Consider the following 27369-nt stretch of genomic DNA (forward strand, 5'->3'; position numbering starts at 1 on the left):
GGATACCGGGCATGGCAAGAGCCCCCCCGCAAAACCCCCGAGGCGTAGATCCCCCCCAAAATGAAACTTTAAAATAAATATCATATAAAATAAATAAATAACAATAAGTCAACCTCTACTTTGTGGTTTTTCACCTATTGCAGGGGGTTCTAGTCCCCATTAACCGTGATAAACAAGGCATTACTGAATACAGTCATTCCTAAATGACAGAGGTACTGTATGTCTGCTATCTATTTAAAGCCAAATTCTTTGTTTCACGTTTTCTCACGTTTGCTCATGGGGGGTTGCTTTCAATAAGTTTGATAAATTTATATTTTATTCCTTCCATTGCAGAACAAAAGTTGCAACATGCAGACAGACAATGAGATTTGACTGTTTGAATATTGCCACAGGCAGGATGAGCCTTTGAAGCTTTTGACATAAGGGCAAGGACAAAGGGAAATGGGGTCATGTGGTGCAATGGTAAATGTGAATCTTAATAGAGACAGCAATGTCATTATATCCAAATCCGTTGAGTCCTCTTAACTAGGGGGTTGTGGCATTGACAGCCACTTTACATCCTGAGCATGTCGGGCCAAGAGATCAGAGACATGACAACCAATCCAGAATTGAGGATTTGTATTCTACTCCACCAAATTCAGTAAGCACATGCAAACTCATAAAGGTATTGAAATTTGAAGAATTTGTCTAGAAGACATGGGCAAAGCCAACAAGCTGGTTTTGCCTTTCAGCCACTGGCAAAGAAAAGGAGTCAAGGTCGTGCTGAGGGTCTAAATCCTGTCCCTCTGTGTGGAAATAATCTTGAGCAACAATCTAAAACTATCATAATATCGTTAGATTTTATTATTTGCACAGAATTGCAAAATCGTGTCGCAGAGGCTGCAGCAAAATATAACCATATGCTGTGTACTCTACACATACATTGTCACCCTGATGAAATGAGGGCATATTTATATGCTGGTGGAATTATGACAGAGAAACACTGTGTTTGAGCAACATTGTAAATCATGTCCTCTTTTTGCTGTAGGCAGTACGATTTAACAACTAGCTGATGGTATATGAGCTTTGTGTTGTTGGATGGTTGTGAACACAATATTTAACAAAAACAAAAGATTTTAAAATTGATCTTCAGCTCAGAAACAGCAAATTTGGATGACAAACCTACAATGTGTCCGTTTTTTTTTTGGGGGGGGGGGAGTATCAATGTATATATATATTTCATTTCTGATAGTTTTTGTATAATTTTGTGTGTGTGGTGAGTGTCATTGCCAGCTACAGTATATTACGAGTTGCATTATGGTTTAGGGCACTGATACCGCTCCGTCCCAAAGATGGGCCCGTGGTGGATTTAAATCGCCCCCGCAAGCCATTCCACACCCATGTCTGACGTACAGCGATCTGCGCTTTGCCTATGCATTAGCCATCTATTTCCCCTGGGTGACACCTCTCCAACATAAAACCGTAAGACAGAGGTGAAATATATCCCTCCTGACGAAAATAAAGCTTTGCCTGCCTGCTGATCTATTGCATATAAACCTAAAGCCGCGGCTTTGATTCGAGCGTTACCTTATGCGCGCCTTTGCTTTTTACGCACACAAAAGCTCAATGAAGATGGATGGAGCTGAATAGGACGCGCGGCACATCCAACACAGTGGCGTCACGCATTTCATTACCGCTCCCTCCTGATCCTTTCGCTTCTTTTCTGCCCAGATATTGCTAAGGCTGCACTGTTTTTGTTGTTGTTTTGTTTGATTTTAGATTGATCAGTGAAGGTCATTAATTACGTGGGGATTTCCAGACGAATTGAATTGTGCGCGTTTTTATTGGAAAGCTAGTACGGGGATTCGTCATAAATGTTTGACAGAAAGTGTTTTATGCGTGATGCTTTTAGGCTATACAGTACTGTAATGTAGCCTACACCTGTTAGATCTGCGATAATTTATCGCTACCGCTTATGCTAAGGGACCGTGCTGTACATTCAGCAAACACAATTATCCCATTAAAAACTCAATAGTAATTTACCTGGAATTACTATATTGGTCGAATTTTTGGGGCGGACTGTAATTGTAGCCCACATGCATACAGTGATTAACAAATTTGTTAGACCATCAGGTTTATGCTGCAAATGATCACCAATTGTTTCAGTACACCAGTATGCAACCACTGATTTTTAATACTAACATATAATTACTATTCTTAAGCCATCAATTTTCACAGCATGTACTGCTTTACAAAAAAAAGTACAATTGTAAAGCACGGTGCTATTTATTGAGGGGTCAAATTCTCAACTGATTTTTTTTTTTTTTATAGTTGAAAGCAAAGCTTTGTTAATTCTCAGAAGTGTAAAGGATCTGTATTGAAGGAAAGTCTTTGTAGTGGTGGAAGGACTTTGAGAGAGAAAAAAAGTGGTCTAGTACATTTGTTAAGCATTGTGTCTGACATGATACTATATTGGGCGTGTTAATATTATTCTTAATAAAAACTTAAGCACTCCATTTAATTTAATATGTAATTATTTAAAAACATATATGTTGGGTTTCAATCTCAACATTATTGTCTAAAATGCATAAGGTAGTCGACAGTAACATATAGGCAAGGTATGATCAATTATTAAAATAGAGAGGTAAACGACTAATCAACATCTCATTGTTTATTATTATTTTATTTATTTATTAAGAAACATGGGCCTCCATCTTGTGTTGTAGATATCAGCAGCGGCCAGCGCTCAGTCTCTCCATGCTTGATGCGCGCCGGCTTTCATGTCAGAGCGCAGAAATCTGCAGCGGTCGCTGCAGAAAGCAGCAGCAGCAGCAGCAGCTATCTGCAGACATGCAGCTCGTCCCCTGGGCATTGACCAGCGGGCGATAATATCTCAAAGGGATTGCTTATCGCCACACATTATAATCATTAGATCCCAGCCCTTTAACCCTCGACTGCAGAATAAGCACATATATGTCATTAATCGAAACTAAGGGTTTGCTTGCATGCTTTCCAACGCCCATTGTGTAGATTTCCAGCCTGTTTGATTTGGCTTCATTTCATGTGGCAAAAATACATGTCTTGTTTCCAGCAGTTTTGCAGTGTATATATATTATATGGAATTATTATCTTCGTATAGTGGTTGTTTCTGTTTTACTTTTTAGGAGTCGCACCTGCCTCGAGCATTCTGTGGATACATCGTGCACTCATTTGTCATTTTAACGTATAAGGCAAACGAGAATGTAAATACATGAATGAATAGGATTAAACGCGCATTCTCCATGTGTTCCATAACAAGTGGATATTGGCTACATCAATTAGTCAAATGTATCTGTCAGATTTGTGGACACATTAAAATGGTCAGCTAAAATGTTGTACAGCCTTATTGCATCCGATTTTAAACGACCACGCAAGGACAACGTCGTGACTACAGGAATAAAGCAGTCTGTTTCCTCCTCGCTCCAAAGGTTTGGTGTGGTACTTACTCTAGCCTTCGCCATCTTTTTGTTTATCACTAATTGTGTAGGGGTCACTGATAGTGTAGTGGTACACACGCCTGAGTTGTGTGCGGGCAGCGTGGGATCGGTTCCCGCTCAGTGACGGTGTCTGTCTGTGTGTGTGTGCCCTGCGACTGGTTGGCGACCAGTTCGGGGTGTTGTCTGCCTTTCGTCCATTGTCAGTTGTCAGCTGGGATAGGCTCCAGCACCCCCCCCCCCCCCCCCCCCCACGCGACCCTGTACAGGATAAGCGGTTTGGAAGATGAAACATGACACACCGGAGTGTGTCCGGAGGGTTGCGCGCCAAACACTGTGCATACAAGCACTTCTGAACTACAAAGACCAAGATCGTTGCTGTGGAGCATGCGCAGAGTGTCACGTGCATTTGGGGTATTCGGATCGTTTTATAAAATAGATGCACACGTATTCGGGTTTTAAAAGGGTTGCTGACTGCATGTACACGTAGTCTACGCGTGACACTGTGCCAGCATAAGGAGGTGGCGTTCGTGTGTGCGTGTATGTGGGGGGTGGGGGTGGGTTGGGGTGTTACAGACTGACTGTGGATTCCGAGAGGACAGCTGTAGGCATATACGGTCTATACATCCCACGGGATTTCGCTGTCCGGACGCGGAGAGTCTAGTAAATGTTTGCACTGTCGCTGTACTGCATATCCACGTCGAGTTCAACTTTGCATCCAGTATTTTTGACTGATGATCCACAGAATAGGGGGCAAACGGGCGCAAACGGGCGGTGTGTGTTTGTGTGTGTTTGGGGGGGTGTTGACGCACGGGCGGTTGTGAGATCTATGTAATATGCCGTCTCTGTTCTAGTCTTGCGGCTTGCTCCATTAAAGAGGCTGCCCCCCCCCCCAAATTAGTCATCTGATGTGGCCTTTCTGCTGCGTGAGCACCAAGGTCCGTGATAGATGAGGGAGTGCAAGAATAGAGGAGAAAAGAGGCGATTATATGACAGAAATATTTTTCAGGCTTTCCATGGGAAAAGAAACATGTACATATATGAAATATTTCTATATTTCAATCGTTTTCAATCAATTGATGCTGTACGTAAACGTAATGTTTAATTTAAAGAACAACAGCAAAAACTGTATGCTCGAGTGGATTTTAAAATAGTTATGGAATGACGATAAATTCTTAATTGTTTTTTCATTTTTGTTGTGTAAAGAGATGAATCGATATATTATTTGTGCTGTTTTAACAATGAAAATACATTAAATGAAATACCGATGTTTTTTGTCTGTTTACATTGTTTGCTTGTTTGTTTTTTGTTTTTAACCACCGCCGTCATGCACGTTCTTCACCATTTAGTGATATAAAATACTGTATATTGTGCGTGTGTTTACAACCGCCGCTCTCAGAGTTCAATTTTATTGTCACGGAGACATCAATCTGCTCAGCAAAAATGCCAAAATTAATTCAATTACAGTTCCCACATAGGTTGTGCGCTATTCGGATGCCAGAGCAGACACCCCCCGCCCTCGCGTCACCCATGGTAGTGATCTTGAGTCTCGAAAGTTAGCCGGGGAGGAGACAAATAAACGTGTCATAAGAATGCAAGAATGTTTACATGCATCTTCACCGTCTTATTCATTACCACCGATTCATTATCTCACCGTGTGCCGGTTCACTTGTCTGCACTTCATAAACCCTAAATCTCCTGGCCTATAGCCAGAGAATTAAAAAAAAATCTGTTTCTTAACAACAAAAATAGAAACCAAAACAAGTGAGTATAGAATAAAAATTCACTTAGACGCCGGAATAGCATCTGACAGGTAGCACAGGCTCAGATCATTTTTATTTGATTTTTTTCAGCATACGTAAAATGTATTATTATTATTATTATTATTATTATTATTATTATTATTAATAATAATAATAATTATTATTATTATTATTATTATTGTTAGAAGTGAACTTCATTGACGGTGGTCAGGATATTTTATAGTTTGATTTAGTTCTATTTTCGGACTTATATGCATCATTGTTGATGGCTTTGGCGCTGGTATTCTAAATCAGTCCGAGATTATCTCCACTGACAGACGTTGAAGGCGTGTAAAAATAGGCCTACTACTTTTGTTGTTTACTTGCATGTTACGAGTTGATGTTGACGCAGGACAAACGGCTCTAAGGTGGCGGTGGGGTTTATTATCATACCATATTCCCAAAACACTATAGTTCTCCCCGCTTGGTCGTCATTGAGCAGTGACAAGAATAATTAATGTTTTAAGCCTTATCGGCCCTTTTTTCCCCTCCTCTATCAGCCCTTTAACACGTGTCTTGGTAAAAGGGGGTGCTCCCATAGTGCCGCGAGGCAGCTGGACTGGGAAGGGAGGGAAGTGTGCATGAGAAATGTCCCATATGTAAGGGGATGGTGCAGGGCGATATAATAAATGCAGCTCAATGTCGCCTTTTCAGCGTCGGTGTGCATGCATTGGATCCTGCTTATTTATTACTAAATAAAGGTACAATTTAGGGCTGTACGATATTGGAAAAACATTTGATGTGGTTGTTGAATATGCGATTTTGATATTATTGCGATATGTAACATGTACCTATAGAAATAACATATTTATTGTGTAACATAAGAATTCCTTTTTTTTTTCATGCGGTAAAATAAGCAAGCTCAATGTATTCTTAGCTAATTAAATGTAATTACCCTAGATAATGTTCAACTACTGAATGGCAACGCACATTTTAATTTTGCGTCTGCCTGGTTCATTTCAGATAAAAGCTTATCTTCCATAAGAACCTTATTGCATGTCTTTGCGATATACATATTGCATGGGACAATATCGCTATATCGATATTTTTTTGCTATATTGTTTAGCCCTAGTATAATTTCAAATCCATCACTGTATCACTCTAAAAAAATCAATGAAAAATCGGTCAACTATTGAATTTCGATCTTAAAATATATTGTGTTAAAACTTGCCCTTGTAAAAACAGCAAGTGTATAAAATTCCAAATGTGTGAATTAAAAAGACAAAAGAGGTGATTTAGAATAGGAAATGGCAGTTAATTCAATTGAGGATGGAATCACTGACTGGTCTTGGAGTGATTTGATCAATCGCGAGAGGTATCTGGGCCGCAAACCACTGAACATTCATTTGAGAGAATCTAGTCTCGCTTTCACTTCAAACCTCTGCTATACTGCAAAAAGGAAACCAAAGTATATATACAGCTGATATTTTTTCCGTTTCCAGAGCGCACACGGTCAGCATTACGTACTACTTGAATAACTTAAATATTTGCCTCAAGGCATCTTTATTATAAACAACTTTCTGACAACATATTTCGATAGTGCAAGTTTCAATTTGACATTTGTGGTTCGAAGCATAAACAGAGGAATCAGCCATGCAACATGCACCTCGGCTCACGAATCCTGTAGACGCTACCTGCTCACGTTCCTCTTTCAAGTCCCCTCCCGCCCATGCAGAGGACAACATTCTCAACAGCCGAATAGATCGAGGCACCTCCTCTGCCATGGCAGCTCGCCCTCAGTCTCCACTGCTCCCTTCACACACTTTCGTGAACATATAATGACTTTGTGGGTATAGTTGCTGATGGGAGACTTGAAGAGCAGCCGCAGCTTGGTGAGTTAAGGTGGGGCTGCTGGATGCGTACTGGTTTTACGCAGCGCTGATTGGTCCAGCCGATGAATTACGCCAGAGGGCTTGCAATATGCTACGGTGGGAGTTTCCGGAGGTAGGCATTAGACTTTAGATCTATCGCATCACAAGGCATACGCACAGAGACAGAGAGGGCATGCATCCCAGCTTCCACAGATTGACTGGAGTCACCAGTGCATCTTGGCCAGCTGAACACGAAGGATCGTTGACTGTGGATACGCCAACGTGAATTTCATTATTTTTAAGCGCTCGTTTGGTTGTTTGACATATTTGCATTTTGAGGTATTTTCATCAACAAGACGCCTTGTGCAGAACTAACCGCTTCACGTTTGTTTCGGCAGAAAAACAGGTCGAAGTGCACCCGGCTGTAGCCACTTATTTTCTGAGCCAAGGTGCTGAAATCTACAGTTTTGACATTACTAGGTTTCCACCGGATCCGACGAGGGAGTGTTTCTTTCTTCACCAATGAGATATAGCGCAGACGCCAGCCATTGTTTTCTGTGTTTCGGACGGTAAACCTTTATTACGCATGCAGGAAGAAATCCGTGGTGACACCGGATCGACCAGCGTCTCCACGCACATTGACCGTGGGGAGCCCCAGTCGAATGACAGAGCTAATAAACCGGCCATTGCTTGGCCTGCGTTGCTGAACTGTGTGTGAGCACCGCTGTTGTAGTTGCAACCAAGCCAAAGCCATGGTGCACTGCGCCGGGTGCGAAAGGCCGATCCTGGACCGATTTCTGCTCAATGTGCTGGACCGAGCCTGGCATGTCAAGTGCGTCCAGTGCTGCGAGTGCAAATGCAATTTGACAGAGAAATGTTTTTCTCGAGAGGGGAGACTGTACTGCAAAAATGACTTCTTTAGGTAAGTCTCACAGCATGATTACAACAATCCACCACCAGTGACTTACGGTGTGCCTCAGGCAGCCTATTTTTTTGGGCACTGAAAAAAGGTTTTCTTGAATTGTGTCAATTTTATTTTATCAGGTTGTTGCAGGAAATAAAATCATGTGGATCCAGATATATTTTTTTAAGTAAATGTATACGTAGTCACCTTAAAAATGTATCTGGATCCGCATGATTTTATTTCCTTCAAACATTTGCCAAAATAAAATTGACAAAATTCAACAAAAACATTTTTATGTACATTACACTTAAAAAATGTATCTAGATCCAGATGATAGTATTTCGTGCAACCACTTGACAAAATCAAATTGAGTAAATGATGCACGGCATTTTTTCAGTGTACTAATCAGTGTTTGATATCGTTAAAAAAATCAACAATTACATGTACAAACAGAAGTTGAAGGGCAATGATAAGTAAAATAAACACGCACACGTAACGCACACTATCTATCGATCTGTCTGTCTGTCTGTCTGTCTGGCTATCTATCTATCTATCTATCTATCTATCTATATGTTTATTTTTCAATATGTACTAAATACACAGCGGGTGCGCGAAGGCTAAGTTGAAGACTGCAGGACAATAAACTTCGAATAGGCGCGACTAATTAAAAGCTTCCTCATTTGGATTCTTATGCAAAACATCAGAACCACGAAACGCGTGTGCATTGACTCAGCAGGGAGGCTTGTGGGGAAATTGAGGAAATGGCACTTAAAACAAACAAAGCTATGTGTAACGCCTAGGATCAAACCCGAGCCACATGCAGCCCGGTGTGTTTGCTCAGTTCGGCCGCGACGTGATAAGTGGATTTGAATAGCAAACTGTTTGAAAAGATCACGTCCACAAACGCAATTGCAGACGGCAGTCAACAAGCGTAATACAATATACACCCAATATACACCGTTTAACGCTAAAATAAATACTACACATCCATTTTACTTTCCATTGTAGTTTACACTTCTTCGGATTTGAATTAATCTGTATAATTACTTGATTTCACAATCGAATGCGTGTGACATGGATATAAAAAAAGTTATAAAAATGTATAATCGAGTCTTGGAAAGTAAGTCATACATATTTAGGTAACATTAAATTGAGACAGAAAATTACGTACATAGTATAAATATTTATGTTGTTAATTAATATTCCTAAATAACGCCAATGTTTGTTTACGGTTAAAATGATGCTAAGCGAATTGGGCCTTTTTCGAATAACATGCACAAGCAATTATCTTTCTGGGAAGTTGGGGAAATCAGACGAGCCTACAATGTATTTTGTTTAATCATTTAGGCCAACATACATTTACCAGATTTTAACGCACTACTTAATTGGTCCTGGTCTCTTAAGCGTAAAATGCTGCCATAATTCAAATGCCATTCAAAATGATATATCATCAATAACACAATCCTATTCTGCTGGTGCAGGCGGTTCGGCACCAAGTGTGGCGGGTGCTCACAGGGCATCTCTCCAAACGACTTGGTCCGGAGGGCTCGAAGCAAAGTGTTTCATCTCAACTGCTTCACATGTATGATGTGCAATAAGCAGCTCTCGACCGGCGAAGAGCTCTACATCATCGATGAAAACAAATTCGTTTGCAAAGACGATTACATGAGCAACAGCAGTGTGAAAGACACAAACCTCCTTTCAGGTAAGGAGCTCCGCGTGCGCACATGCATGTGCATTTTCCTCAGCTGTCTGTGCATTTATGTGAAAATGATAAATTAATGATAGATGATGAGGGTGATAGATGTGATCTTCCTAACAGTGGCTTCATCATCGCTTGATGTCGAGGTTTGGGGAAATATTGTTATAACAAATTATATATGGATCTAAATTTAGAAAGGCTTATGACCCGATTTACCCCTTCAGAGGATTGTTAGGTTTTTTTTCCCCAAGACATCATAAGTAAAGCCAAAAAGGCTTTTTGCCACCCCCCACCCCAAATAAAAATGGGCCCCAACTTGCAATAGATATCATTTCTTAATTGTTTTTACAGATTCACATGCAATTTGAGGTACACTGGGCAATTAATCGAAATTGAAAAACGATTATTAATATGCATTTATAACCAATACACTGTTTGTTTACAGGAAGGAAATCCTACTTTAATATATATATTTTCACCTTTTTTATTTCACAACAAATTTTATAAATTTTGTTTGGTCCAAAAGGAACATGCATAATTATAGTGTTTCAAAGAAATGCATTCGTCTTTATATACATGTTTTTACTTTTAAACATTTTCCCGTTTTGTACCAAAAAATAATTGAACATTTGAATAATCGTGATTACAATTATTACCAAAATAGTGTCGTGACTAATATTTTTTTGTAATAATCGAGCAGCCCTAACTTGAGGTATAACTAGTTTATTGTGTCTAGAACATCACATTAAAACATACTCATTGGCCTTTTTTTTCTTCAGGAATAAATTTCAAATTTCCAAATCTTGTTTCGGGGCCTGTTCTTTTATTTTGGGGGGGGGGGGGGGGTCAAGCTGTATAACTACAGTATTGAATTCTACACCAATGCCTTGTGTTATTTGATTTATATTATTTGATGCAATAGATGGACTCATTTGACACACACACAAACATCCTTCTTGTGCTATTGAAGTTCTCATTTTTGATTTTCTATTTTAGTAACGGTATGTAGCGACCCGAGTTTATCCCCGGACTCGCAAGACCCCCTCCAGGACGACGTGGTTCTTAAGGAAACGGAGATCGCCGCCCTCTCGGATAAGGAAACTGTAAATAACGAGAACGATGACCAGAATCTGGGCGGCAAGCGGCGAGGCCCGCGGACGACAATTAAGGCCAAACAGCTGGAGACACTCAAGGCGGCATTTGCTGCAACCCCCAAGCCCACCAGACACATCAGGGAACAACTGGCACAGGAGACTGGCCTCAACATGAGGGTTATCCAGGTAAAAGAAAAACAAACCATTTCACAACTCAATTATGATATGACAACATAAATGGTATTTTTGTGTTGTTGATGTGGCAGTAAAGAATTAGGCTAGGATGAATGGTTCAGCATGAACGAAAATAACTAGACCATCCAAAAAGCTTTGGACGAAAGATTACGGCACCAGTATCAAACTCAAGGCCCGGGGGCCAGATCTAGCCCGCCACCTCATTTTATGTGGCCCGTGAAAGCAAATCAAGCATGTCATCTTCCATGAGACTTGCCAAAATCTATACCAACATTTAAAATTGCCATATATAATACATAATAATGGAGAGATATTGCAAGCATTTTCTTCTTATGTTATTACAGTAACTTGATCAATTGTTGAACAAACTATTTTTCTTGACTTCTGATTTCAAAACTAGTTATCCATCAATTGATTGTTGTACTGTATATGGTCGCTGTCCCAAAATTGGACATACGTCTTTTTCACAGTACAGCGACGATATGTAATAATATGAGGTGATTGAACATTTATATGGTTGTACAGTCATAATGGCCCTCTGAGGGAAATTGTAACTACAATGTGGCCAAACAAAAGATGAGTGTGACACCCATGGATTATGGGAATGAAATTCAGCGTGTACCCAGCCCTGCTGGGTCGGCTCATATGTTGCGTGCTCATTAATCGGTGTGATGCAACAACTTATGGAAAGGTGTCAAGCCCAAGCGCCCGACTAGCGTGAACATACAAACCTTGTCCGATCAGACAGACCCTGCACAACACACCACAACCATTTTCCATTTAGCAACAGTCAAGAACCTAATACATAGCCTACTTTTGCACATTGAATGTAACCAATATAAACTACAGAAACAAATGCTCTGTTCTGAATGATTCTATTTCTTTTTATTGGCCACTTCAAATATTATAAATTTTACAGCCCGTTCATCGTGATGGTTCAGTTTGATGTGACCGTGTCATATAACGTCCCATAAAGAAATCAACGTTTGGATGACACAGAATTGATCACAGCATGTTTGCACCTTGAAAGAATAAACTAATGTTCCGTTTTGACTGACATCCTATACAACGCTTTTGTAATTGTGGTCGAAGTTTGCAATGATGACGTTTTTCCTATCATGCTGGATGAGGGATCAAAACATTAAAAAACAAACAAACAAAAAAAAACACCTTTCACAATGTCATTCATCCTCTATTAACATTTTGTTTAATTAATACCTCGCTGATAATGCGAAGGAAGACTGAACAATTTTTGCTTAAGCTAGACTGATTTTTGGGGGGTAAATTGTGTAGGGATGTGAAAACAAAATTAAAATAATTATTTTTCCCACCAAGACCAATGCCACCGGAAAGAGATGAAATAAAGGAACAAAAGGGTGGCAAAAAATGTCTTATCGTTTCTAATTCAAATTCGATTCAATTCGACTGGTGTCTTTGTGAAGTGGTGTGAGGTTGTTTGTGGACAAGTAAGAGCAAAGAGAAGCATTTTGAGTGGAGACAAACATAGGGAATGACTACATGTGCCATAAAAGCAACTTCTGCAGTGTGAGCCCTGTCTGCCTATTGTTTGTTTGGCTACCAGAGATTTCCACACCCACTGCTGGCCACGGACGGCTCGCTTATCCCGGTGTACGTCTCCCCTGCGTCTTCCCCCATTAAAGTTTAGGCAAAATTTTACCGTCATGATTTTCTTCCGCAGTGTACAAATTTGATGAAACTTCTGCATGCCCCCAAATACCTCAAAATGATGTTATAGAAGTTGATAAAATGTTGATAGTTAGCTTTCACAGTTATCTCGCCTTGCGTGTGATAAACATCGAAATACTGCACGAAAATCATCAAATTGAAAACAAGGCAACAGAGGAGATTCCACTGTACATCATATCTAAAAATAGGCGTGGAAAACACATCTTTAACAAGGCAGAGCTAATTTTGCTGTGAGGAGTGATCACACGAAAACCACCTCATGAAAAATGGCATGAAAAACAATTGTTGGTGCGGTCTTTGCCAACGCAGAGCTTTCTGCATTTAATGATTAAACTCGCCATGTTTACGTGGCGTAACACTTACACACATAAGCAAATATGACTCAGACGCTTTCAATCATGGGTAGATGTGATCGATAATATCGCAATTACAGAAATGGCAACAATCCTTATAAAAAAAGTTGCTTATTACTGATTAGAAATAATTGCACTCGTATCGATGGGAAAAAAACATAGCCTTTCAATTCAAATGCTGACTGTACATTTGCTGCTTGTGTATAAATGCAGGTCTGGTTCCAGAACCGCCGTTCCAAAGAGAGGCGTATGAAGCAGTTGAGCGCACTGGGAGCCCGCAGGCATGCATTCTTCAGGAGCCCAAGGCGGATGAGAACGCTGGTTGACCGCCTGGAACCAGGGGAGCTCATCCCTAACGGACCTTTCTCGTATTACGGAGGTGTGTTTGACTTTCACTCTCAGTGGAATTCCCTCCCACTTCTGCTAGTCATTTGAGTATTACCTCCATCCCCTCCCTCATTAACTGCCTTTCTTTTTATGTTAGTTAAGTCGTCCTACTGTATACAGACAGATGACTTCACTATTTTTAATTTCTTTCCAGTGTACTTCACAAATGGATTTATCCGAACACTCGATTCATAATTGATATTTTGCTTTCAACAACAAGGACTTTTTAAGTTTCAAATAAAGACAAATAAACACTTTATTACCTGAAAAAGCACAACCACACGCAACACAAACACATTATATGAATAAATAAATAAATATTAGGTCTGGACAATATATTGAAAAAAATATCGATATAAAAAACAATTACGCTATGCATATCATAAAGACATGCAATAATTTTCTTATGGAATCGTATGCTTTCATCTGAATTTGAGCAGTCAGATGCAAATGGGCATCGACACCCAATTGCTCAACATTATCTAGGGAAATTATGATTAATTAGCTAAGAAAATATTGAGCTTGCTTATTTTGCTGAATGAAAAATATTTACTTCTTTCATTAGATAATAAAAATGTAATTTCTTTAGGTACACGTTAAAGACCTCAATAATATCGATATCGATATAGGCAACATCCATATCGCATATTGCATGGTTTTCCAATATATATATATATATATATATATATATATATATATATATATATATATATATATATATAGGGCGGCACGGTGGTCGACTGGTTAGCACGTCCGCCTCACAGTTCAGAGGTCGTGGGTTCGATCCCGGCTCCGGCCTCCCTGTGTGGAGTTTGCATGTTCTCCCCGTGCCTGCGTGGGTTTCCTCCGGGTACTCCGGTTTCCTCCCACATTCCAAAAACATGCATGGTAAGTTGATTGGACTCTCTAAATTGCCCCTAGGTGTGATTGTGAGTGCGGATGTTTGTCTCTGTGTGCCCTGCGATTGGCTGGCAACCAATTCAGGGTGTCCCCCGCCTACTGCCCAAAGACAGCTGGGATAGGCTCCAGCACGCCCCGCGACCCTTGTGAGGAGAAGCGGTACAGATAATGGATGGATATATATATATATATATATATATATATATATATATATATATATATATATATATATATATAGTACATGCAGCATAGAAATGTTTTTATTTTGCGGTGAGACTAACTACTCAAGATTACAAAATGGCTAACTGCCGTATCTAATCAACAGGCAACAGCCATAGATTATGTCTGGTTACATTGTTTGTTCGTGTATTGTCAACTGTTGCGTGACCCGGAAGTGCAGTTGAACTGGAAGAGGGCTTTCAGCTGACTCACGGGAACTCCACTAATTTCTATTGAGACGTGGGCATGCATGAGCACGCTTTAAAACATCATAAGCTGCTGACTATCCAAGCAATTTTCATGCGGTTTGTTTTGTTGAAAACATCAGACGTGGCTACAATACAAAAAAAAATCAGTGTGCGTTAAAAATGGTTTACTCAACAATTGTGCCTTTCAAGAAAATAGTACGTTGAAAAACGGCTTACAGATAAATTGTTAATGTCACTTGATGTCAGAAAACCGTGATCAATTCTCAATTTTCACCAAAATGTATTTGGACTTCTCTACTTGGGACCACTTCAACCACTGCAAATATTAGAACGATCCGCTAATATTTGGGATTTTCTGGACATTAAACGTCTGCCTCGGCGCTAATTCATCTTTGATGAGCCGCTTAACTGTTGTAAAATTCAAAACATTGGAGCGATCGTTTGGACAATTTCAGAGGTCGAAGTGGACATAAGCACAGATATCCACGTGGATTTTTGTGATGATTGTTCACAGTTTTCTAACATTGTGCAAAGCTTTCGACTGTCCCATGGTCTTGTTGTCTTCCCCATAAAGATGCCGGTAAATAAGCACTAAAGCAGGGCTTGCCAAGTCTGGTCCTCAAGAGCCACAATCCAGCCTGTTTTAGGTTTATCCCTACGACAACACACCTGATTCAAATCATCAGGGTCACTATCAGGTTTTTGCAAATCTAATGAGCTGATCATTTTAAACAGGTGTGTTTCCGTAGGGATAAACCTAAAACAGGCTGGATTGTGGCTCTTGAGGATCAGACTTGGCCACCCCTGCACTAGAGGGAGCCTCCCCATTCTGAACCGGCGAGAGTCCCTTGCATTGTTTGGCTCTAATACAGTCATGTCCAGCTCTGGTCCTCAAGGGCTACTGTCCAACATGTTTGATTTGGATGTATCCCTCCTGCAGCACACCTGATTCAGCTCATCAGCAAGTGGTGAAGAAGCCTGAAAACGATCCTGATCATTTGAATCAGGTGTAGTGAAGGAGCCTGAAAACGATCCTGATCATTTGAATCAGGTTTGTTGCAGGAAGGGACACATCTAAAACATGTGGGAGTTTGGACACCCCTGCTCTAATTAAAGAATCATAACTCGGTGAATTCTTTACTGATTTTAACACAGATTGGTTTGTTAGAAACATCAGACATGCAGTTATGATATCAATGATACATGGATAATTTTATAATCGGGGGTTTTCATAACATATTACATTGATGGTTACAGTCAAGCACTTCTGATGTATAAAGATGCCATAGCGCCTACGGCTTCAAGGTCTTGGCTGTGGGTAATTCAAATAGTCACAGAGGATGTTCATTTTCCCCCCAGTTTTTTTAATTTTGTCTTTCCTTGCCCTCCTAGTGGGTTAAGACCAAGGGATGTCATTCTATAGCACTTTCAGACTATTTTGTGGGATTTGACTTGACTTTGACATGTATCTGCAGGGGGAGTCGGAGCCTATCAAAAAGACACAATATAGGATTGACTAGCATCAATTTATGTTGTTGTCATTGGTTGTGACCACCTTTATCAAAATTTGACTGCACCACATCATTACAATTACGAAGTGGCAGCACTCGTCAAAATGGTGCTATTTCAGGCATTTTACTGCCATGTAACAGTGAAAAAAAAATACTGTGAAAAATGTACTTTTGTCTTGATATTGTTCATTTTTAAAATACTTGCAGGATATTAGATATTATGTAATATAATATGTACTATATACTGTATCTTTATACATGTGGGTTTCATGCACTTAACTGGAGACTGGTGTTCAACTTACTATTTCCTTAAATGTTGCTTTTCTTTAAAAAAAAAAAGAAATTCAACCCACACATTATTCGGGTGCATTGCAGCAACGTGTTTGACATTTGTTACAAGACATAATGCATGGAAATTGCTTAGCAGTCCAGCAAGTTAGGATTTCTTCAAACTGTGCTTATCAAGAGAAATTAAAAGAAATTAAGTTCCTATGAGTCGGGTGAAAGCGCTCTACCGGTTCAACTTTACTTACGGGTCATGCAACTTGCGGCAGATGACAATATCCAAAGTACAGGCAACGTTCAAATTGCCCGTTATCATTTTTTTCCATTTTCCATTTATGCAGCAAAATCTGAAAACGGAAAATGAGTCATTATCCTTTTTTTTTTCAACTTCATTATTTATCTTGAAAAACAAATGAACGAATGATACATGGATTCATAACATAGGAGCCGTTATCGAGGTGTTTTCGGCCGATTCAACATGTTCATTCGGCTCGGACTCTCGTGACAAATGATCACCCTGATGATCGGCCATTAGTTAGCGAATGAGTGAACTAGACGAGAGCAGAAGTGACAAATACAAACAACCACAGAAGAACACATGTAGAACGCACGTACGGTTTTTGCGCATTTTGTACTTTATTTACATCTCGCTTTGCACATATTGACGACATGGCCACCTGGACGGAAGAAAGTGAAGAGCATGATCAGCATCAGCATGATTCAAGAGAGGCCACCCTTGTACTTATATCAGGTGAGATTGATGTTTCCCCCGTTCGAGCGTTTTAACAGGATCTAAGTGCAATTGTGTTATTGTGAAATTGTGTTACTGTGCTTGGTAAATATCGTTGGCTATTTCTATTCAAATCTGTCTAAAGTTAGCTGGCAGGAGCTGTATATTGAACCTACCCTTTTGAAACAAGAGAAGTAAAATAATACTTGTTTACAGACTGGAATTGGACAAGCTACAACAAGCCACAAAACTTAAAAGGTATCTTTGTCTCAAATGGGAAGAAAAGACATGCAAGCAGCAACTGAATGTTTTTTTCTTTTCACTTGTTGCTTGCTTCTATTTTTTGTCTAGTTGTGAATACTGCTGTACTATTTGAAGGGGACGTCAATCCAAACATATTTTTTCCCAAGAATATGTTCTATGCAGGCCGACTAGTTGGAACAAGGCATTCTGATTAATATTGTGTTTGTTGAAAAAGAGTTAATCCACCCATTTTTAGCCATTGCTGGGGGCGGCAATTTTGTCACTTCTGTCAACTGAAAATGACATCACAGTTGCTCAGGGCTCAATCACAGATGATTGGTCGTTATCTGAGCCCTGAGCAACTGTGATGTCATTTTCAGTCAACAGAGGTGACAAAATGGCCGCCCCCTGAGATGGCTAAAAAGGGGTGGATTTTGCTGCTTAACTCATATTCCACAAACGCAATATTAATCAGAATGCCTTAAAAATGAGAATATTCAGCTTTTGTCAAATTTTTTTGACAGGTTTGTTGTCCGGAAGTAAAAAATGGTGACGTCATTGTGTAGTCCATAGGCCCCGCCCCTTTTATGACACCATATCCGGTTTAAATCCCGCCCTTTTGATGCTGTCATTTGAAGTCCATAAATCTTACCCCTAACCACGCCCCTTTGTAATCCATAAACCCCACCCCTAACCCCGCTCCTTTGTAGTCCATAAACTCCATCCCTAACCACGTCCCCATGTAGTCTATAAATCCCACACCTAACCGCGCGCTTTGATGACGTAATGTTGTAGTCCATAAGCCCCTCTCTAGTCCCGCTTCGTTTCCTGTCCGCCATTTTGGCACTTACTAGTCCCACCCCTTTAACACGTAATTTATGATGAACGCTCCCTTCCGGCATGACCAAATATGGACATTATGCTTCCGCCACGTTCAAGGCATGTTCAGACATGTTTTGAACAGTGATGTCACCCCGGGCAAGTCCAGGACTGTCCTGGCTGCCGCCATCTTTTCCGGCATGCCCAAATATGGGTATGGATGAGATCATTCTTCCGCCTCGTTCAAAGTAACACAGCGACATGTACAGACATGTTTTTGGCTGCCGCCATCTTTTCCGGTATGCCCAAATATGGGCATGGATGAGATCATACTTCCGCCTCGTTCAAAGTAACACAGCGACATGTACAGACATGTTTTTGGCTGCCGCCATCTTTTCCGGTATGCCCAAATATGGGCATGGATGAGATCATACTTCCGCCTGTAACATGAAACTCATTGTATAGCCTGGGGTAGATGTCCAGGCTTGTACAGACATGTTTTTAGACGCTCCCCTCATATGCAGCGCACTACCACACACTAAAACAGAAAGTAAAACAGATCTTCATGAAGGCATCATGATTGAGGGAGGTGTATTTCTATTCATAAAGGCTGTGTATCAAACGCTCATCAAAAATCAAGGGTTTATTTGGAAAGAAGACAACAGCCACCCACTGAATCATTGACTCAAACCTGGTCTTTGTCCGCCCCTGCCGCTGGAATATGGGGTTACACATTTGCCTATGAAACACCGGAACTACACTTGTACACCATTTAGCATGCTTGGTTATGTTTTTTTTAATGAGAATCGCAACCCTTATTGTTCTACTACACTTTGTTAGGACGTTTCCCATACAATTATGAAGTGCCCACTTGATTGAATTCATCTTAGCGCAATACCACGTCATCTACAGATGTCATCTTCCAAACCGCTTATCCTATACAGGGTCGCGGGGAATTGCTGGAGCCTATCCCAGCCGTCAATGGGCGAAGGCAGACTACACCCCGAACTGGTCGCCAGCCAGTCGCAGGGCACATCATCTACAGATGTCCCTATGAAAACCTGAACTACACCTGTAGACCATTTAGCATGCTTGGTTATGTTTTTTTTAATGAGAATAGCAACTCTTATTGTTCTAATACAACATGTTAGGACATTTCCCATACAATCGTGAAGTGCCCACTTGATTGAATTCATATTCTCATTTTTTGCCTTGTTTCAACTAGTGGACCTGCATAGAACATATTCTTGAAAAAACTATGCTTGGGTTGACGTCCTCTTTAACAATTTTTGTCTTGTTATTTGTTGTTACAAAGAAGTCCTATTTTTTTCATTTATTTGAACGAATCACCCTCAGATGGCTGCAGTGTACCGCCGTCCAGCAGGAGTCCTGCTTCGTTGAGGATGACTCAAAGCCCAGAATACTCCCCGAGAAGAGTCCACTATCCTCGCAAGTCAGAGAAAAAGCCATAACTTGAAAACAATGGAATAAAGACCTGCTTAATAAATGCTTACACAAGCATTGTGTGTGGTAGTATGAATATTAATACTTAAAAATGCACAGTGTGCAGCATCCAAACAGCTTTATTTTATTTTTGCAATCTTATCTTGAAACAACAGAAATATTTTTATTTTAAGATCTGCATTTTGTCCTTTTTAGAAACAGTCACTTTCTGTAACTTAACACAAAACCAAACTTGAAAATGAATGAATAATGTTGACAGTTTAATTACATTTTTGTCTTGTTTTGTAAGTGCCAGAACTAAACATGAAAATAAATAAATGTATAATAGTTTTGAATGCTATCATTATAAATACTTTTGTGATCAACATTTCCATATTGAATCTTTAATTTTTTTTTTTACATCGATGCATATTTTAAGCAGTTTAAATCGATTTTCAATTAATCATTACATCCCTTTCGTCTTTTCAATTACAATTGTATTGTCTGGTGTATTATTAACGCGTCAGTTGTTCCTCAACCAATGTCTTTTTCTTCCTGCAGATTATCAAAGTGATTATTATGGTCCAGGAGGAAACTATGACTTCTTTCCTCAGGGGCCCCCCTCATCGCAGGCCCAGACCCCAGTTGATCTTCCCTTTGTACCCTCTTCGGGTCCCACAGGAACACCACTTGGCGGTATGGACCACCCCCTACCAGGGCACCATCCATCCAGTGAAGTGCAGCGTTTCTCTGATATTATGTCCCACCACCCTGGGGACTCTCCAAGCCCGGAGCCTGGCATCCCAGGAACTCTGCACAATATCTCCTCTGAGGTGTTTGGCCCAAGCCCACCGTTTACCTCACTGTCTCTTAACGGCAGCGGATACAACAACCATTTGTCACATCCACCAACGGAAATGAATGAAGCCACTGTGTGGTAGCTCATTGAGAGACTGGACTCTTGAGGCCGGAATATTACTAACTGGAGTTAATTGTGCTGTTAGCTGAATTGAGGCATGGCTATCAACAGGGTTAGGGGCAATGCCACAAAACATTTTTGTATCATTTCTTATTTATTATTTAGTAATATGAGACTAAACCAAAACTGGACTTTTGAACTGACAGCCTCCTATGTTCTACCGTATGTGCATATGAGGCACATACGATCCTGCTGCTTGTCAGTGGCTTGGCATGACCCAACATTCATCACTGTTATGAGAAAATTAAGTTTCAAGATCTCCCAAAAAATCTTATTAGCAACTGTCAAAGACATCAATAGCTTTACAGACAGATAATAATCTGTCCAAAAGTTGTTTGTGCACTAACTGACGCATAGTCTGGCTGATCAGTGCTCAATGTTTCAGGCATTAGACACATACTCCCTTGTATTTACTCAGAAGTCCCACAAAACCCTTTGCCTCTCCCGCCCTGCCATATTGACTCTTCACACTACGTTTCTTCAGGCACGAGAAAAATAATACACTCCTCCATGTAGACTTTCGAAATGTTTTCTTTTGGTTCCAGAATTTCCGCCAAACCTGGGGAAAGCTGCCTTAAAAAGGCAAACGTAACAAAATATCCACTATGGATTTCAAACCCTTTATTTAAAATGGAACTGAACTTGAATTGTTAAACTTTTTAAGTCTGCGTTCTAAAAATCCTCTAAATGGGGTACTAAATGGGACTTAACAGTCAACTGTTTACGTAATGGATTTAAAGTTCAGGAGTCCAGAAAACTATGTTTTAGAATCCTGTCCATGTAAAATGTACCAAGCAACCAACCAAACTTTTGTATTGAGTTCATTTATATTGTATGAAGAAAATACATTTTCTTCAGGTTGTGGTTCACTGTGCTAGTTTGTACAAGATGTTTACACAAAATGGTTTGAAAAATGAACCAAGCATAAGTAGTAGCAAAATATGAGAATAGCACAACTCCTGTTAAATCATCACTTCAGAATGTCAGAATGTTTTACGACAAGGCATAGTTTCATTATGAATTTTCTAAACTCCTGACAATATGCTCATAAAATTGTTAATATGACATTCGTATCCAGGTTTTATATTTATTTATTCAAAGGCATAACAATTCAAACTATTAAAGGATTGCTGGTCAAACATGCAGCTGTAATCTACTACATTTCTATGAACCTCAAACCCCATAGCCCGTAATGCTGACTCTTTCACTTTCAGTGAGCTCTCAACAGTTCACCATTTTGAACACGAATGAGGAATTTAAAACTGATTTCGCTTTAACAGCCAAATTTGAGTCGACTCACTGGGCTTCCGGAAACATCAGAAAAATAAAGCATAACATTCAGCCACTCCATCACCTTATTTTTCTTTTCCTGTGCAAATAAATAACAATGATTCTATATCTTTCAGTAATTTGAAAATAATTCTATTTATTCAAAACATTAATGATTATATGTGACATAAATTTAATTGAAGCTATAGGGCTTCTGCATACAAGTTTGCTAATGATTACAGACACATAACACCAACGCTCTTTATTTAGACCACCACCCAATGTCAGGTTTATGGTATAACTGCCGTAAATTATATAACCTTCCAATGACATAACACTGTCTGTTTTTTTAATCATAATGAAGTTGAATGTCAACCTAAACAGATTTATAAACTCTAAAACAATGTTTTTACTTTTCTCCCTGCTGTGAAAGAATTCTGCAAACTGAATTACAATGAGAGAAGGGAGAGTGAGTCCCCAATTTATACTGATGACACTTTTTTCTCCAACCACTTTGGCCTGCTTCATATTCCTCGTTGAGTTTACTGGAGGTCAAATCATAAGCTGTTAGTTGTGAAGGACAATGATGAAATTGGACACTCCTGCTTTTTATGCTCTTAGTATCTTGCTTGGTATATTTCTTGCAGCTTCACACTAAAAAGAGTTGGGTCAACAATAACCCAAATGAGTTAATTTTCAACCCAGCTGCTGGGTTATAATACAGTAGCACCATCCCAACAGTAGTTAATCTGGCCCAGCAGGATGGGTTGGTCGATTTTAAGACAACAGGTGAGGTAAATATTTTACCCAATTGTTTGATCAAATCAACAACAATGCTGGGTTGTTTCAACTAAATGTGTTTGTTACACATTACCCCCAAATGCTGGGTCAAATTTACTACATTTCTGGGTTGTTTCAACTACTGTATTGTACATAACTTTGGTTCACAGGCCACATTAACCAATATGCAAAATGAATTCTAAAATATTAACGCACAATCTGTAAGCATTAATTACATTAGATTATCATTATCGATAAAACTGTAAAACTGCAAATCCTAAATATATGCTATATTTGGTCACCCAATGCATATATTTTGCAATACATAACATTAGAATAGTTCAAATTTAATGTAAAATATTTATAAAATCACTTTTAAGTCAAGAACAAGAAATCCATATCCGTGTCAGACAAAACAATTAACAACAACAGTGCAAAACAACTAACAAGTTTGCACTTAAGACACTTGGCATTTTATAGACAACTGTTTGTATTAATTCCCACATGTGTTGGCCCTGTCTTGGGTATTGGACGTCCAGGTAATGTCTTGATGTGTTGGGCTCATGAAGATTCTCTACCACGTTTGCCCAGGCTGAAAAAAAAAAAGAAAGAATACAAGACAGCAACTGATTAATTATGAGTAAGGATCAAATGTGCACGAATCAAATGACTGTTTCTGATTACTGTTTCTAATAAACAAGCTGTAAAAATGCATGTGGTCCACCTATCTGTCCATCCTATTTGGACAGATATGTGGACTAAAAATGCTTTGTAGATTTAGAAGACCTCTCTTGATTCAACCACATATAATCAGATCCAGACGGGTTAAAATACCAAAGTACAGTAGTAAAACAAACCCATATGGACTGAAATATTTCCCACCAGAAACTTAGTCTGAAAAATTTAAATGAATTTGAATGGCTGAATTTGAATAATTGCATTGAAAACTGAACCGAACCGAATTTAAATTACATAAATTGAATGAATATTGTTTAACTTGAATCATTACATAAAAAAAAAACCTGAATGTGAATTGGACGGTTTGAATTCATTAGTTTGAAGCCCAATAAATATAAAACTAGATGTAATTGAAAAAACAAATCTCTGAAATTGCATTTGATGGGGTCTGTGTTAAATTCTGTATATTTTTATATTCAGTTTTACCAATACAAATTCAAATCTTCTCAATACAAATTCAGTTGGATTGACAGATCAGGGTACTTGCGGAAGAGCAATCCATCACTGAACACAGATAAAAAGGTACTTCTTAGGTTTGGGCGATATTCAAATTTTTACACTGTTTCCTCATTGCACTGGGGCGTACGGTAATACCATTGCTAATTTTAGACTTATTTTGTTGCTTGCCACTTATTTTGTTGCTTACCACTGCAAGTCTGCCTTGATTCGTAACCCAAATCCGCAATCAGTGTTTGTTTACCTTTCAACCAAGTTTGAATGGGTTACTGATTGCACTTTTGCTAAAAAAAAAAAAAAACTCAGTCAGAAGAAAAAAAGAAAAAAAAACACATTTTACCATAATAGTAAATGGTAAACGAAGTGCACTTTTAGAATCCTTTATCGACACTATATGTTGTCCAAAGCGTTTTTTTAAAAATATACCAACATGCTAAGGACAACGCAGCATCAACCTTTGGTTTACTTATTTTAACCTCCAGGATCCCTCGCCATCCACTGTCGAACTGCAGAACACAGGGTGTTCTTCCAACCATCCATCAATTTTCTGAAGCACTCATCTTTTTAGACTCATTTTAAATCTCTTTGCTTGTCATCAAGTTGCTACCTAGCGCTAAGCTAAACTGAGCATGTTCGTCTCCTCTCCAACATAGAAATGGTCAAACTCCCTTCGTATGCCACTATGAGAGGCCAGCAGACAAAGGTGTAAATAATAAACTGTCTAGCTGGGCTTCACTGACTGCTTGAAGAGTTGAATTTAATGCTTATAGAATAATTTAATGCTGGCAGCTCCAGGTTTGCTTGCTCTAAGGTCGCCACGAACCAGGCTTTACACGACGCATGCGCTCTTGAGCCTCTTTGCTCTAAGTCATTTAATTCTTAAGTGATTTTGACGCAGATTGGTTTGTTACAAACATCACAAATGCAGCTATGATATAAGCCACATGTGTCATTTTATAATGCATTATGTATATTATATCAATATCCATGCACCGATGCCTGACTGCCTGAAATGTACGTATTTTGCTATCTTTATCTAAACGGTCATCAGGCCCCGTAGCATTTCAAAATGTCTTGCGCAACTTGGCAACTTGTTGCACTGTTGGCGTTTGAACACACCCAATCTCATCAGAGTAGTGCACAAGCGTCAGAGAGAATTTCCGAATGCACCCTTTATCTAATGTGGTATAATGGGCGTCATGTGACTAATAGAATGTCAACCCCCGTGCAGTTACAAGAAAGATTATAGCCTACTTTTAGTTTAGTTACAGTAATATTGAGTTGAAAGCACAACTGCACATTTGTATGTGCTATCAAAAAATTATATTTAAAACATATTAGGCCCTCATGCGCTGCATTTTTTTTATGAAGGTGTTGAAAATTGACACTATTGCTATTTTTAGACACCGCGGGATACCGTATCACAGAAATATCACCCAAACCCTAGTGCTTCCTTTCAAATACAGGAAAGGAGGGTGTATTGTTCACAATAAAGGGGCCCCGTAGTCAGTACATCTGGATTTATTTTTTTTTCCTTTTCTAACCTTAACTTCATGGCCACATTCAACTCCATGCCTTCGGTATTACTGAAACAGTGCACAGCACATCGATAGACAGTAGGGGCTCATCTCAGGTCTTGAAATTTAATAGCATTTCCTCTGTTCCTGTTGCCCTCCATTATTTTAGTTTGAATATACACCAGTTGCTGTAGTAATTGGAAAATTAATCTTCACATTTGCTTCACGAACCATTTATTGTATTCTTTTGACTCCTGGCACTCTCAGTTCAACATTGGGCTCAAAGTACACTGACCATTTCTGAAACCCCTTTATTAAAACCAACGGCGCCATCTAGAGGAGTCAAAAGTACAACAACTGGTTCATGAAGTGCATTTCAAACTTTATTTTTCCCATCATTAAAATTTTGCTGAGTGTCTGTTTTATGTGGGACAGTATTTGACACCAGAATGACTTGATTGTGCTACAACTAACCAACCACCTGTTTCTCAGGTTTGCAGTAAAACGTTTTTCATTTTCTTCATCTGGCCAAATATAATAATGGAAATATAAAATACCAGCCTGATTGTGACGTGAGGAGCGGGATTTGGACCCAATAGCAGACGTGACACTTGAAAAGCAAAAGTCTATCAACGAAAATATAAAGTAACTACAGAGAGGAGGACTGGAGGAATTTTGACTGGGAGAAAGTTTGCATCCTCACTCGAGAGGTACTAACAAAGTGTCACTGAGACTTTGTCTACAACTAGCCGGGCTTTTTTAAACACCCGAATATTTCCCCCCCACTCCGTGTTGAAACATACATCCTCGTTTGTTAAAAATGCAGCTACATTACACCGCGGAAGTGCATTTTCAAACGCATTTACAAGCATGCCAAGCCTCTAGGTGGCAGTCGTTAGGCAAATACTGTCCATTCAGAAGGAATTTCCGTCCTTTGATGTCACTTCTATGAAACCAAAAACATGGCACCAGGCTCATTTTTGAGGACCGACAAGGAGTCAGAACTGCTTTTAAACGGTTCAACGAGAAGCAGTAGTTGGTTGCGGACAAATAAGTAAGCAAAAAGTGCCTGGAGAATGGCTATAACCGACGTAGCTCCGCGGGCATCCATGTTGACTCTCTTGAAAACACAAGTCGCGCAATTGACGTCAGAGCATTTTTGTCGCATAGTGATGACGTAAATCTCCGGGTCTAACTGTCAAACGTGGGTCTGGAGATATCCTCAAACCTCCACTGTGGCTGGAGTATTATGTTTTCAATGAAAAAAACTCCAGGGACATGTGGATGATAGGGTTAACTGCAGGCTAATAGCAAAACCCCTTGGTACGTGTGGACAAGGTCTGAGTAAATCAAGCTTATAAACAAAGAAGACATTGGGCCTATGTGAAATAATAAAGGACAAAGCATAAAAGGACCACAGCAACTGCACAGTAATTTGATGCATCAAGCAAAAAAACAGTCACAACATTGATTACTTCATATTTTTATATGTTATGTTTTTTTTTATCAATCGTATTTAGTGATGAGTCGATGAGGCATCAGGTATCGTTTCAATAAAGTGCAACACTGTATTGACTCGGTGTCAGTGACTACTGACACCTGCTGGACTGTAAACATCCCTACAGGCAACCCAGTTGACAGACTCAACTGACACAAAAATAACAATTGAGTCTTGCATTTCCTATTTTATCTAATTTCTGCATTAAAAATATATTTTATATGATTTGATTGTTAGATACATTCAATAAAAATGTGAATATGTATCATAATGTCAGGTTTTAGGTGAACTTGTGAATGATGATGCTTGTGTACAGGGATTTTATTTTAATTACAAGTTTTTATTCAAAAGGCAAAATTTTTCCAA

General features: G+C 39.4%; 1 protein-coding gene across 4 annotated transcripts; it reads left to right on the top strand.

Moving 5' to 3' along the window:
• Positions 1 to 7227: 7227 nt before the first annotated feature.
• Positions 7228 to 27129, top strand: lhx1a (LIM homeobox 1a). Of its 4 annotated transcripts, XM_086036698.1 has the most exons (7): positions 7228 to 7987; positions 9451 to 9674; positions 10668 to 10951; positions 13234 to 13399; positions 17220 to 17282; positions 19680 to 19776; positions 20328 to 20480. In XM_086036698.1, the coding sequence occupies exons 1-7, from the start codon at positions 7818 to 7820 to the stop codon at positions 20338 to 20340; spliced, it is 1017 nt and encodes a 338-aa protein (XP_085892824.1). In that variant the 5' UTR covers positions 7228 to 7817; the 3' UTR covers positions 20341 to 20480. The 4 variants fall into 4 exon arrangements, with proteins under 4 accessions (XP_085892824.1, XP_085892823.1, XP_085892821.1 ...); XM_086036697.1 differs by having other exon boundaries at positions 19680 to 20478; XM_086036695.1 differs by lacking the exons at positions 17220 to 17282; positions 19680 to 19776 and having other exon boundaries at positions 20328 to 27129.
• The last annotated feature ends 240 nt before the right edge of the window (positions 27130 to 27369 follow it).

This window comes from Filicampus tigris, chromosome 7, assembly GCF_054856515.1.
Source record: "Filicampus tigris isolate MCC_2025a chromosome 7, RoL_Ftig_1.0, whole genome shotgun sequence".
NCBI classification, from domain to species: Eukaryota; Metazoa; Chordata; class Actinopteri; order Syngnathiformes; family Syngnathidae; genus Filicampus; species Filicampus tigris.